At 39.0% G+C, this 13,348-nt stretch overlaps 3 protein-coding genes across 3 annotated transcripts; 2 read left to right on the top strand and 1 right to left on the bottom strand.

Moving 5' to 3' along the window:
* The first annotated feature begins 1,874 nt into the window (after positions 1 to 1,874).
* On the top strand, positions 1,875 to 4,671 carry LOC105559312 (lactoylglutathione lyase). Its single transcript, XM_012007508.1, has 4 exons — positions 1,875 to 2,100; positions 3,577 to 3,872; positions 3,968 to 4,035; positions 4,150 to 4,671. Exons 2-4 carry the CDS (start codon positions 3,577 to 3,579, stop codon positions 4,335 to 4,337), a joined length of 552 nt encoding a protein of 183 aa, XP_011862898.1. The 5' UTR covers positions 1,875 to 2,100; the 3' UTR covers positions 4,338 to 4,671.
* A 907-nt stretch (positions 4,672 to 5,578) lies between these two features.
* On the top strand, positions 5,579 to 8,310 carry LOC105559311 (tubulin-specific chaperone E). Its single transcript, XM_012007507.1, has 8 exons — positions 5,579 to 5,862; positions 6,033 to 6,216; positions 6,300 to 6,689; positions 6,808 to 7,086; positions 7,189 to 7,318; positions 7,432 to 7,720; positions 7,832 to 8,049; positions 8,126 to 8,310. The coding sequence occupies exons 2-8, from the start codon at positions 6,035 to 6,037 to the stop codon at positions 8,216 to 8,218; spliced, it is 1,581 nt and encodes a 526-aa protein (XP_011862897.1). The 5' UTR covers positions 5,579 to 5,862; positions 6,033 to 6,034; the 3' UTR covers positions 8,219 to 8,310.
* Positions 8,311 to 8,392: 82 nt separating this feature from the next.
* Positions 8,393 to 12,430, bottom strand: LOC105559310 (TFIIH basal transcription factor complex helicase XPD subunit). The gene is made up of 13 exons (XM_012007506.1): positions 11,988 to 12,430; positions 11,818 to 11,917; positions 11,495 to 11,749; positions 11,188 to 11,421; positions 10,969 to 11,092; positions 10,802 to 10,898; positions 10,362 to 10,495; positions 9,753 to 10,282; positions 9,506 to 9,681; positions 9,156 to 9,435; positions 8,966 to 9,076; positions 8,778 to 8,876; positions 8,393 to 8,695 (listed from the first exon to the last, which is right to left on the bottom strand). Exons 1-13 carry the CDS (start codon positions 11,990 to 11,992, stop codon positions 8,561 to 8,563), a joined length of 2,280 nt encoding a protein of 759 aa, XP_011862896.1. The 5' UTR covers positions 11,993 to 12,430; the 3' UTR covers positions 8,393 to 8,560.
* Between the last annotated feature and the right edge of the window lie 918 nt (positions 12,431 to 13,348).

The raw sequence follows: 13,348 nt of genomic DNA, 5'->3' as shown, positions 1-13,348 counted from the left end.
TTTCACCTACGGGCTTTGTAAAATTAAAAATTTTTCTTTTCTCTACACAAAATCGCTCCACCCTAATATACAATATTATACATATATAGTGATATAACGTACAGTATACAGTTATACAGAGATATACTCTTATTTACTTATTATTATTAGAACAATTACTTTTTGGTAATTCTTATTGCCTTTCTGCTTTCAAAAATAAATTTATTTATTTTAACTCAAACTATAAAATAAAAATAAAAATCTTTATAAAATAAAAAAAATTATAAAATAATAGACAGCTAAGACAGCATATATATTTTATAACGATTAAATGATTTAGGCTGCGGGATGAGGGTATAGCAATAATAAGGAATAAAATATAAAGACCAATAATCTAGTTATTGGCTGTATAATTTTTTACTTTAAATTTAAGAAAGGGGCAAAATATGTATTTAGTAATTACATAAATACATTTAAATACAAAATACACTTAGATTAAATAATTAATTACAAAATACAAGATACTTTGATTATTCGGTATTTAAGTACTGTATTTAAATAAGATACGTATATCTAAATACATATCTCAGTTACTTACAGATACATATCTGCCCAACCCTGGTTACAATAATAGTTAATGCATAAACCCGGAAAAGGTTCGAATTAATAAGGTTTGTGAATGTATTATAATGTCGTTTTGTAGAGCACTCGCTAGTACGGCGAGCCTTTATCGTCATTGCTTGCATTCCGCGAGAGATAGGAGCACTTACTGCGCTTCAAAGCGGCGTAGCAGGATTTCTTTCGCTACAAGTATTATTAATTCTTACATCTGTAGCCCTTATAATTAATTTCTTACTTCTAATAATATTTTAATGAATAGTTAAAATCGAATAATAATAAAATGATCCTTCAAACTTGCTCTGTTAGAATTAGATGGACTCGCACAAGTTCCTTTTGGTAAGAAAAGAAAATTGAATTCATTCAGACGTCACAATATATTACAGTTTAATTTTTGCGCTGGTAAATCTTTTTTATTATAGCTTTTACGCACAAAATAATGGCAGGATAAGTTGCGGACCGCACAGCAGAACATTTGTATACTTAAAACACTCAGGTCAGAAGTTTAATGAAAAAGATATCGGTATTTGAAATTTTCAATTTTTTAATAGTGAAAAATTTGAACTTGGCTTTATAAAATTACAAAATTCTTCCACACGATTATAGCACGCATAAAAACAAAGCGGGGACTTTAAGATCCTCTTAAGGACTTTAACGTGAAAATCACAAAAATTGATAAACGTATCTAGAGAATACAATCGGACGGTAAGTCCCAGTCTACAATAGAGATTTAAGCCCTAAGCCTTAAGAAATTGACTAATCACAGTCGCGCATTCTACTCATACTTGACCGTGATTGGCCAATTTCTTAAAGCTTAGGGCTTAAATCATCTATTGTAGACTGGGACTAAGTAATATTAAAATTCCAAGAAAATACCAAGAATTCCAGGAATTGCGTTTCTAAGAACGTGACATTCGCACATCTTGAAACCTGAAAAAATTGAGAATCTCAAAAATCGAGGTGTCAGAAAAACCGAATCGGCAAACAGTAGGTGGCATTATAAAAAATTCCAAGAATACAACCGACACTTCCGAGACTCTCAGTTTACAGGATTTCAATTCCGACAGATTGAAAAAAAAATTCACTGTACGATTTTTATCAATGGGACGAGTTACCAACAGTCGATAACTTACCGACGCTAGATAAACGCGCTTTCACCTGTCGCATATAACCTCTATTTATTTTATTTAATTGCAACGTGTCGAATGTGAAGCTGTCACTTCGAAACCGCGCTTCACAATAGCACTGTTCTCCTGATTGCAATCGCAGTTACGGCGCGTCAATATCTAAGCACGATGCGCATGCTTAGTGTACATACGCCCAAAATTGGTGTAACTTCATGTGGAAGACATTTTATGACGCCGAGCGTATGCGCATGCTATATATAGACAGTTGCCGACATTAAGCGTCCGTATACGCAGCTCTCGTCTCGCGTTTGCTCGCGCGAAATTTTTTTCTCGTGCGTACGGCGTTGCATTTACTCTGGCGTCTTTCGAGGAAGAGGTAAGGGACTGTGGTCAATTGTTGTCCGCGCATAAAGGACCATCGGTGGGCGCGATAGCGCGATAACGCGGCCGAAATCAACTGCGATCAGGCGCACTTGCGGGAACTACTTCGCAGCAGGTTCCCGAGGAACGGACGAGAATACGGTTCTACACTGTGTTCTGGATGCTGCGTGTGCAATGTGGGTCGCGAAGTTGGACACGCGATCGATATGTATCGCTGACAATTGCCTCCGATTCTTGCAGCCCATTCGAATCGCCATATGGCGGTGTGCGAATATTGACGCCGGGAATAGGCGCGTCCTTGAATGGCGGTGATGGTTTTATCTGTAAACTCCTCGGCCCGGAAATAATCGCAGTCGATAAATGCTCAAAACGTCGTGACAAAAGCCACAAAGTGTTCTGTGTCACGTCGAACGTAAAACAATGCGCCGTCGACAATGGGAAATACGTCCGTACAGCGGTGCAATTTTTGCTCCTACAAAATAAACAAATTAATGAAAAATGTGTAACTATGTAGTTTTAGTTTTGTATTATATTGTTACAGGGTCGAAAATTATGCTGTCATATCTTTTTTTACATATAAAAATGCACGGAACAAACTAAAGTTTAGTTTCCCAAGCAAAAAGAAATAGACCATACAAATGTCATATTAAATTGATTTATTTTTTGCGAACGTAGTGATCGTAAGTGTCAAAAGGCGAAAACGTATACGCATAATTTTTCCACCGTAATATCGATGTTTCGATACAACAAAAATTACGACGCCGTAGAAACAACATACATGTATGATTTGACGGAATTATTTTGCAAATTGCTACAAGTTTTCGGTTTTCAATTCTGCGGGCTATCGTTCTGCTTATCGTTTCCGGCCTCGCGGTAAAGCCGACATCCGATTCTTTATTGTTTAAAGATAATAATTGGGCGACTGTAGATTACGTGCGCAAGATTTTGTACATGTCCTTGTTATATATTTCTTAGCAAAAAAACTAAAATAATATAAATAGATAATCAAGAAATTATACAAATGAAATTAGAAAGATACAATCTCTTATAAGAAAAATGATTTAAACTCCGATTAATTTGTTCAATTATTTCGCATTCAGTAATACCTGTAGTATTTTATTAATATGAATGAAATCACTTTTGTTGTTTAATACATAACAAGACATTAGATTAGAAACGACTAGTTTTACAGTTAACAATTTTACTGTATACAAGTTTGTTGGTTTATTAATCGTTGTCTAAATTAATCAGAATTTAGTTGATATTAAGTCTAATGAAAGGGGCTCAGAGCCTGAACAGGATTGTAATGTTCGATAAAATTACTTTATTATAATAGCAAATGTATATATACCTTTCGAACATTACAATCCTGTTCAGGCTCTGATTATACTTGATTTTATCATACGAGCCATTGTAAATTATTCAGTTGATATTATTCTAGGAGCCTGACGATATGTATCTTGAATTGCAGATGGGTGAGCCGTTGGGTTTGAGCAACAGCGAAGTTCGTAAGCTTTGCAAAACACCAGACCCCTCGACAAATGGGTTCATAATGCAGCAGACGATGTACCGTATAAAAGATCCAAGAAGATCCCTGCCTTTCTACACCGAAGTCCTCGGAATGACTTTGCTGCAAAAACTCGACTTTCCCGAAATGCAATTCTCTCTTTATTTTCTTGGGTACGAGGACCAAAAGGAAATACCACTCGATCGTAGAGAAAGTATTGAATGGACATTCCGTAGAAAAGCAACCATAGAGTTAACACAGTAAGTTTAGGATAACGTGACAACGTTCGAGAGACTTTGCGCGAATATGTGAGAGTTGGTGTGTTTTTTATACAGAAAATGAACGCATATTTTAGCAATTGGGGAACAGAAACAGATCCCGATGTAAAATATTACAATGGAAATGCAGATCCCAAAGGATTTGGTAAGAAAATTGTTGAATGCGTTATTATATCTAAGTTACAAGTAAAACTAGAATGCGTACGTGTTTTATAATTTTATACAAGTAACGCGTCGTCTTTCCCTTCTCGAAATACAGGCCACATCGGAATAGCAGTACCTGACGTCGACAAAGCCTGCCAGAGGTTCGAGATGTACGGTGTGGAGTTCGTCAAGAAACCAAATGATGGCAAAATGAAGGGAATCGCCTTTATTAAAGACCCCGATGGTTACTGGATCGAGATCCTGCATGGCGCTAACATTGCCAATTACATGTTAGGTGCTTAATATTTATCTTGCGCCGGAGCAATAAGTTCTTAAATTCAATGTAATTCAATGTATTGGATGTAATGTTCTACTATGTAACAAACAATCAGAGGTTATTATCAAACTCGGTATATATTATATATAAACTCAGATTATATGTAGATGTGAGGAACCAGAACCACTATATAAGTTAACGCGAGTGAAAATGATACGTATTTATGCGCACTATATATCTTCTAGCACACAATTGTACATTTTTTTTATATATTATTACATTACGTTATATGTGTAGAGTATGTAATGTTTACAGAATTCTCAACTAATAAAATCAAAATATTTATTTTCCGTTTCCAAACGGTTGATATTTTTTACCGCCTGACACTTTATTATAAATTATCGGATTATGTCTGTTTCTTTAAAAGAAGACAGTTTCTTTAAAAGAAGTTTTGGTCTCCATGTATTTTTGCGTCACAAAAGAAGCAAGAGTGATGAGAATATTTTGTATAGACTGAAATGGAAGTTGCAGAAAAATTACTAAATGTATCTCAAAATGAATCAGAATTTTCCTTATAAAATCAGCATAATAAAAGTAAAATTTCCCGCAAATGCTCTTTTTTGGGCACAAATTCTGCCATTTTCAATCGACGTAAAAAACAAGTTGCTTCAGCGAAATGAAACCTTCATGAACTGAATATTATTGCCACCTCTTTGCTGATCATGTTCTCCTGATACTTTTTCCAGTTTTTCGGGATTCGCGATTTGAAGTTTGAAATTCTTGGAAATTCAGATAGTGCCACCTTTTTGCTGATCATGTTCTCCTGATACTTTGTCAGTTTTCGGGATTTTCGCGATTTGATTTCATTCTGCAAATGTTCCTGTAATCTCTCTGTGCTGTATGGGTTTTTACTCACCCTGTATGTATAGGTATACATACAGGGTGTTCTGAAATTCGCGAATCAAAATACCATAGCAAGAAAGTCGTCGAAAAAATAAATTAAAAAGTTATTTGCCATTTTTAATGCACTAACACTATCGACGCACGACTCACGGACAGGTTTCCGTTCAACCGTAATGTATGATTGGCCTGTTTTGAACCTTTTTATCTAAAAAAAACTACTGCTCGGAACGAAAAATGGCAAATAACTTTTTAATTTATTTTTTCGACGACTTTCTTGCTATGGTATTTTGATTCGCGAATTTCAGGACACCCTGTATATTCAGACGTATGTGTGTGTAGCCCCCCCCCACACACACATATATATATATATATATATACTATACGTGACAGGTGCGGGCGGTGTGTGGGTGCCTGACAGGAATGCCTTCCACAGCAAAGCGCTAGCGGGACACAAAATAAAGAGGCAGCGAGTCACCGTGCGTGATTCGTCCCCTGATCCGTCTACGACGTCGCTCCCCGCGTTGCCCCGAGACGTTCCTCGCTGCGCGGCGATATCCCGCTTCTCCCAACATTTTCTCAATGTGCATCTCTGAGTTTGAGGTTACGCTGCCAGCCGCAATCTGAAGCAATCCGTATCCCCCCCGATAGGTACGTTTCCTCACGTAAAATTCCCGCGCGTCAAGTCCCACGAGCATCCGCGCCGTGTTCGATTTATCGAGCCTGAGTTACACTCGGCCGCCTGTGATTAAAGGCACTCGCTCGCGTTCCACCGCCCAGTTCCCCACAGGATGACCGTCAGTCTCGTCTCTCTTTTTCAGGTATGGTAGAGGATAGAAAGTATGAGATCTCAAGCCGTATCGAGTGCGACGGACATCGAGGTACGTTGAAATACGTCGGGCCCGTTGGAAACACCAAGGGAGAGTGGTTGGGTATAGACTGGGACGACTCGACTCGTGGCAAGCACAATGGCACGTACGAGGGCGTAGAGTACTTTCAAGCCAGGTAACAAGTACACGAAACGGTCGTTGTTTCTCTTCTTTGCAACGGCAGCAGCGATCTGTAACTCTGCGTACAATTTCCAACAGACATTCCACATCGGGCTCTTTCATACGACCGGGCAAAGCCAAGTTCGGGATATCTTGCCCGCAGGCCGTGAAAATGCGCTATGGTCTAATCGACGACGAACTAGCCGGCATAGACAGGGACGAGGTGTCGAGTTTAAGGAAGGAGATCAACGCGCCGTTCTTGGAACTCGTCGGCTTCTCCAAAGTCAACAGGAAACAGAGCAAGTTCGACGAGCTGAAGGTAGTATGGCTGAGGGAGCAGTGTGTATCCGATACGGGAGAGCCGCGGGAACTGGAAGGACTGTGTCCCAATTTGGAGGAATTGGATTTGTCTAGAAACTTAATAAACTCGTGGCAAATCGTAGCGCACATATGTTGCCAGCTACGTTTTCTGACGCGTCTTAACGTCAGGTGAGTCATACAAAACCTATCTTTTAAACCTCCTCGGACTCTTATTGTTATACAATATTATGCAACGTAAGAAATGTCGATAGTACGCAACTGTAAGTCCTTTTTTTGGTTTCAACAGTGAGAACCATCTGCCTGTAGAAGATGTGACAGCATTGAAAGATTCGTTTCCAACAGTCAAGCATTTAATTATAGCTAGAATGAATTATAACTGGTCCGATATTCGGCAGTGTATATCCATGTTTCCGGCGATCGAAGAACTTTCAGTCTCCTTTAATATCGTGACGACCGTAGAGGACGTAACGGCAAATGCTAATTTAATGAGAATAATTACATTGATACTCGAGGGAAATTTAATATCAAGTTGGGATGAGATACTTAAACTAGGTTCCCTTCCATGGTGAGTTTGTATCACAGCATATCCAACTCTCCTCTTTATTATCTATTTTCTTTGCATAAAACTTATATTTAATGTAATACTAAGAAAAGATTCTTTTTGCAGCTTAGAATATCTTAATTTGAATTTAAATAAAATAGATAGAATTAGATTTCCATCTTCAACATCAACAGATAAGACTGCCTTGTTTCCTATGCTACGTCAACTACATATTTCGGAAAATCTCATATCAGGGGTAAGTTTTCACAGAATAGTATTGATTGAAAGAAAAAAAATGCGCTTTTTGCATTTGTGCAATCAAAATTTTATATCAAAATTTCTAATTGAACCATTGTTTGACAATCCTAGTGGCAGTCGATTAGCGAACTAGATAAATTGTCAAATCTAGAAGACTTGAAATTCAGAGAAAATCCCATTTTGAAGAACGAAACTGCAGAGACTGCTCGACAGCTGATAATCGCAAGAATAGCGAAACTGAAGGTCTTAAATGGTACAGAGATACCTCGTGATGAGAGGAGAGGCGCCGAGTACGATTACTTAAAACTATATTTACCAGTATGGCTAGAAACCGAAAGTAATTCAGAAAAGAGAGCGTCATTCATGAACGAACATCCGCGATATCCTACTTTAGTCGGGAGTATGTATAAATTTTACATTCCTTATACGCCAGTAAAAAAAGTACTTTAAATGCAAGATAAAATTCAATGGTAGTTTCGTGTAAAGTAAAACAAATATTTTGCACTCTTAGAATACGGAATTGCGGATATTCCCTCGGCCAAGCCGAAAGTAGAAATGGTTTCCAATGTGATAACGGTGGAGTTTGTGTGTCCGAACGATCCGCTTCAGCCTAGAGGGATTAAGAGAAAGTTACTTAAAGATATGGAAGTTCAGAAAATGATTGGGCTTGCTCAAAGACTTTTTAAAACCGGTGGAAAGATTCCAGCTCTTTCATTTATTCAACGGAATGTAAGTTTGATGTTAAATTGTATTTAAAAAATATATAGTTAATCGATGTACAAATACTATTGTTGTAACATTTCAGTTATCGAATGACGAAATCTCGTTGGACAAACCGCTGCAGGAACTTAGTTATTATTCAATACAGGACGGTGATCAGGTTCTTGTGAGATGGTGATATCGAAGAAATTATATTTATAGATACGACTGTATTTTCTACGCTGTTAAAGTCCGCTCTATGACTTTGTTATTAAAATTTTTTTAATTGCATCGCATGTTCTTAATGAACCTTGCTGAGAGATTGTGGAACCTGATAACGTAAGCTTAAGTCAACGAGATAAATACTTGCCGCTATTGGAAAAAAGTATATTTTACATTCCTTATAATATAGTTGCGATTGAAAGTACAAATTATGAATAGGCCTTTGTACAACAAGCAGCATATGAAATATATTTTCTGTAAATCGCACAGATCACTCTGCCTAAAACGGACTGCTCGGCCTAGTGCCAATGTCGCGCTATCAATTTTGCTGAGCCTTTTGTTCGATCTTGGCAGACTCTTCTTTCTCAAGTTGTTCTCTCGTCAATAACGACAATCCAAGCTGGTTCTCGCGCGTAAATGGCTGTGCCATTTGTCGTAACCATCTTTTACTGATCTGAAAATTGTAAATAAACATTATTACTCGACAATTTGTAATCACTAATCACACCCGCTACCAAACGAAAAATTAACTCTACCTGTATAGCTTCCTCGGTTGACAAGTTGCACAAGCTATCGTTCAAATGTTCCTGTATCCATTTCGGTAATTTGCTTCGCTTGTCTATTCTTGAGAATCTCTGGTAACGCGAAAAAATGTATTATATTACTGCAAAATGCAAAAAAATTTGTTTAAGCGCATACAAGATTGTTCTTTAAAGAGCTGTACCTTATCTGCAAACACCATGATACCGTAATCCGTTTTTCCTCTGATCGCACGCCCTACGCACTGTGCGGCGTGTCTCATGGCGTCGAAAGTTAAGAAATCGTTCTCTCGGATCTAGAGAATATTACACGTATATATATCTTGTTCAAATACGTAAAAGCGTTCTACGGTTTTAACGTCACATTGGATTTACCTGAAACTGATCTCTGAGATACTCTAAGCGCGCCTTCAAGATACGCGACTGCGTGTATACGTAAGGTATACCAAACATCAACACGGCTCTGCCTAAATGATGATCGAAGTCAACGCCTTCGGACACTTTTCCGCGGGCCACCGAGAGCAGAACGGCTCCTCTACCGTTCTCGCAAGCTTTTATGTAATTGATCAGAGCTAGACTGGTTTCCGCCGAATCCTGCGTTTCAATGAACAATAATTTATGCCTCTGAAGTTGGTCCACAACTCCTTGGTCGTACCTGCAACGTTAAATGTATATACGGAAATTGTCAAGGATTTATATACTTCCTTGAATCTGCATGTACGTACCAAGCTGCCACTACGGATTCCATATATAAATATGATGTAAAAAAACAGACCAAGCCGTCGGGCACCGTCGCGGCGAATTCGACCAACAATTGACCGTAGTTTCTTATGACAGCCACGTCTTCTCGTGTCTCGTATTTCGACGAAATGGCAACTTGATCGTTACCTTTGGCAACAATCTGGGAAGACACAGATAGAGCGTTGATAAAATTTCTTGGGCCATACGCGTTCAATACCTTTCGTAACTTACCATGGGTAAAAGACACGGTCTAGCCAATGTCATTGTGAACGATGACATTATGACCGGATGAAAGTTTAAAATTTTGGGATACATGTCTAACGGGGACAAGGTTCCAGAAGTGATTATCACGGACTGGAATCTGTCGAATATGGGCTTGATAGCGATGGAAGAATCCAGACAGCTAAAATGTAAAATTGGATTCAACACTGTCGGTGTCTTGTCGTCAAATGGTTCCACTATAATCGTGAAGCCGTGCGTGTACGTGGACACCAATGTCGCAAGATGCGTCACCAGGGTTATTGGAGAGAAATCCGTGATATCTGTTATCTCCATAGTGCGCAAGAGAGACGCTAATCTTTGCGCGCAAAATCGCAACGGTTTTCGCTCGATCGCAACCTTCGTTTGGATATCCTTTAGAAACGCCGCAGGCGACTCCTGCACGACGTGTTGAACGCGCAGGCGAGTCTTCAGATATTCGACGAATCGTTTCAGAAAGCTGACAAAATGCTCGGCGTTTCTTATATTACCCGGAACGACCTCTGTAACGAGAAATTTTTACGGAGAAAAATCGCTTGGCTCTTACATATAAAAATATTTTTTTAATACAACTTTTTCAACCTTCCAGTATCTCGTTCGGTAAAATAGGGTTGGCTAAGATGACGTCGGTCTCTCTTTGGAATTGAGCATCCCTCAATCCCTCGACCAGTCTCTCGTACTCTTCCTTCAATTTATTTACATCGACTTCTCTCATTCTGTATTAAAATTATAAATAATGAAGTGGCGCTTATTGTCGCCGGTAATGAATAAAATTGAGTCTCAAATCTGTAGTCGACCAAACCGGCAAGTAATTAGTTTAATTAGCCCTCCCTCTTTTTAAATAAACTAATTTCTTGCCAATTTGGTCGACTATAAATTTGACTTAATTTTTTTAAATTATAAAAATCTGTATAATAAATTCTAATACATTATGAAGCTGGACAGGTCTGCTTCTTCAAAAGGCTTGACTCAGGCTGTAGCACCTGAAGAAGGCACGATATGTAAGATTTTGTTATACTTACTCAGCCACGGTTTTTTCCAACAGTTGTATGTTAGCGGAACTTCTCTCCATTAACTTCCTGTTTATTTTCACGCTCATGGAATCGATGCAGACATTATCTAAAATTAACAAACTTTTATTGTCTTGCATTGTAAATTACTTCAGCGCCGCAACGATTGATTCTTGTACCAATGTTATGAGCCTCGTCGAAGATAACCACCGAGCTCTTGCTCAGCTCTTTGGACACAGTCTCGGCGATCTTTGGATCCAATAAATAATGATAACTGTACACTACAATCTGTGCATGCAGGATCTGAAAGTATTAAAAATAAAAACCATTGATTTTCCTGACTTATTATTTAAATTGTTTATAAGCGAAAATAAAAGGATTCACAAAGCTCCCCTTACTGTAAATCTCGCTAGGAAATAAGGACACCAGTTACGATCTTTCCCGTATTCCTTCAGGTCGTCGATGGAGTAGATGCCAGGGGGGACGATTTGTTCCCTGCCCTCCATATCGAACCCCTCGTAAAAGTTACAGATCGGAGTAGACTCGTCGTAATTATGTCTCTCCCGTACATACGACGCGGTGAGCGAGTGGCAACGGCCGTCCACAATCTTACCTTCTCGCTCCCGACTGACCTGCGTACAACAAACACGCAACCAGTCGCAACCAATCTATTTTGCGAGCGCACAAATGACGCGGTACGATTACCTCGGGGTGAATGCACATGTTCTTGCGCGAACTAAGAACCAGACCGACAATCTTTGGCTTGCTGTTGACCTCCCTCTCGTAATAGTCCATGAGCTTCTTCAGTTCCTCTATAACTTTTTCTATCTCCGGCATCGTCCGGGAGCAGTAAATCAATTTCGTTACGTCCAACGGATGCTCCAGCATGTACGCCACGATGAGCGACAACAGAGTTATCGTTTTGCCAGTGCCCGAGGGCATCTCCAGCAGACAATGGCCCTGAAACGTAATTTGGCTATTCAGCTTCAAGATGATGCCAATGAGGCGCAGGGGAGGACGGACGATACCTTGGCATCCAGGCCACGCTTGAGCTCCAGCATGTACGCATACTGCTCGGGATAAATGTAATCATACGGGAAGTAAACGATCAATCCGTCAACGCTTATCCTGCGGCAGAAATGTAAGTTCACAAGTAGATGCGCAAACAGGCAAATCGTCTCACTTGAATGCCACTTACTTCATATTGCCGTTTGCGTTGTCACATGCGTATGTATAACATTTATATATATATTCACGGTTTGCAACACTTGTATTGCAATGCAATGTTTGTGTACACCTCAATGTCCAATATCTACTAAGAAATGTATTTAAAGAAAGGTTCTAGCGCGCCTCAAACAAGGTTGCGCATAACCAACGGGCTGTTCTCAAGCCGGGAATCGAGATAAACGTGAGATATCTGCGAGAGGGGAATATCATGCGTTCACAGATAGAAATTCATCGGGGAGAGAACGTTACACCTTTTCTCTTCTTTCATATCCTTTCGCGCGAACACGCGACATTACGAAGACCCGGAACGAAAGGAAAAGCCGTTCTCTCTTTCTCTCTCTCTCTCTCTTTTTCTCTCTCTTTATTTATTCCGCTCCCCACCAAAGCAATGTTTTATTTGTAAAGGCGCTGTGTCCACGAATCAAGAACTGCAAGAACTGCGTCCTTAAGAGGATCCCGTAGCGGGTCTGTTTTACCGACAAAATTACCATTTTCGTAGTTATAACCTTTCGTCGTATTAAATTCATGGAATCAAAAATGCTTGCGTACAATGACAGTATATGCATTGATGATCCCAGGAAACTCCAATTTTATACCAAAAATGAGTCAAAATTACAAAATTCATATGATCGATCACATATAACCTCAAAGACGCGAACTGTCACTCCGTCATACTTGTGCTTCGTATAAAAGTTCTACAACTTGTACTCACATGAAACTGAGTTTCCTAGGATTCGATGACATGTAGAATTACTGTGAAACCCTCTAAATTGGGATTAGACGTTTAAAATAAGAGTATAGTTAGTACAAAACTTTCGTGTTTATGTATGGGTGTGATGTATCGTAGTAGTGTGTCCGTGTGCTCATGTATATACAAAAATGGTAATTCTGTCGGTAATACATAGATGTCGGTAGACCCGCTACGGGATCCTCTTAAGCCTATCACACAATGCCAGGCAACAGGCAATAGGAATAGGGAATAGAATTTTTGACGCGTTGGATTCGTCGGAAATTTTCTTCCAACCACTATCAAAAATTCCAAGAATTGGATTTCCGAGAATTTCCAAATTCAAATCACAAAAAGAGAATTGAGAAAACTGGCAAAGTATCAGGAGAATATGATCAGCAAAGAGGTGGCACTACCTAAAATTCCGAGAATTGGATTTCCAAGAATTTCCAAATTCAAATCGTGAAAATTGAGAATTGAGAAAACTGGCAAAGTATCAGGAGAATATGATCAGCAAAGAGGTGGCACTACCTAAAATTCCAAGAATTGGATTTCTGAGAATTTCCAACTTTAAATCGCGAAAATCGAGAATCGAGAAAACTGGC

Source organism: Vollenhovia emeryi, unplaced genomic scaffold, assembly GCF_000949405.1.
Source record: "Vollenhovia emeryi isolate VEMERY1.0 unplaced genomic scaffold, V.emery_V1.0 DF939281.1, whole genome shotgun sequence".
Classification (NCBI taxonomy): domain Eukaryota; kingdom Metazoa; phylum Arthropoda; class Insecta; order Hymenoptera; family Formicidae; genus Vollenhovia; species Vollenhovia emeryi.
The sequence above is the reverse complement of the archived record's forward strand: the minus strand, read 5'-3'. Positions and strand labels throughout refer to the sequence as shown.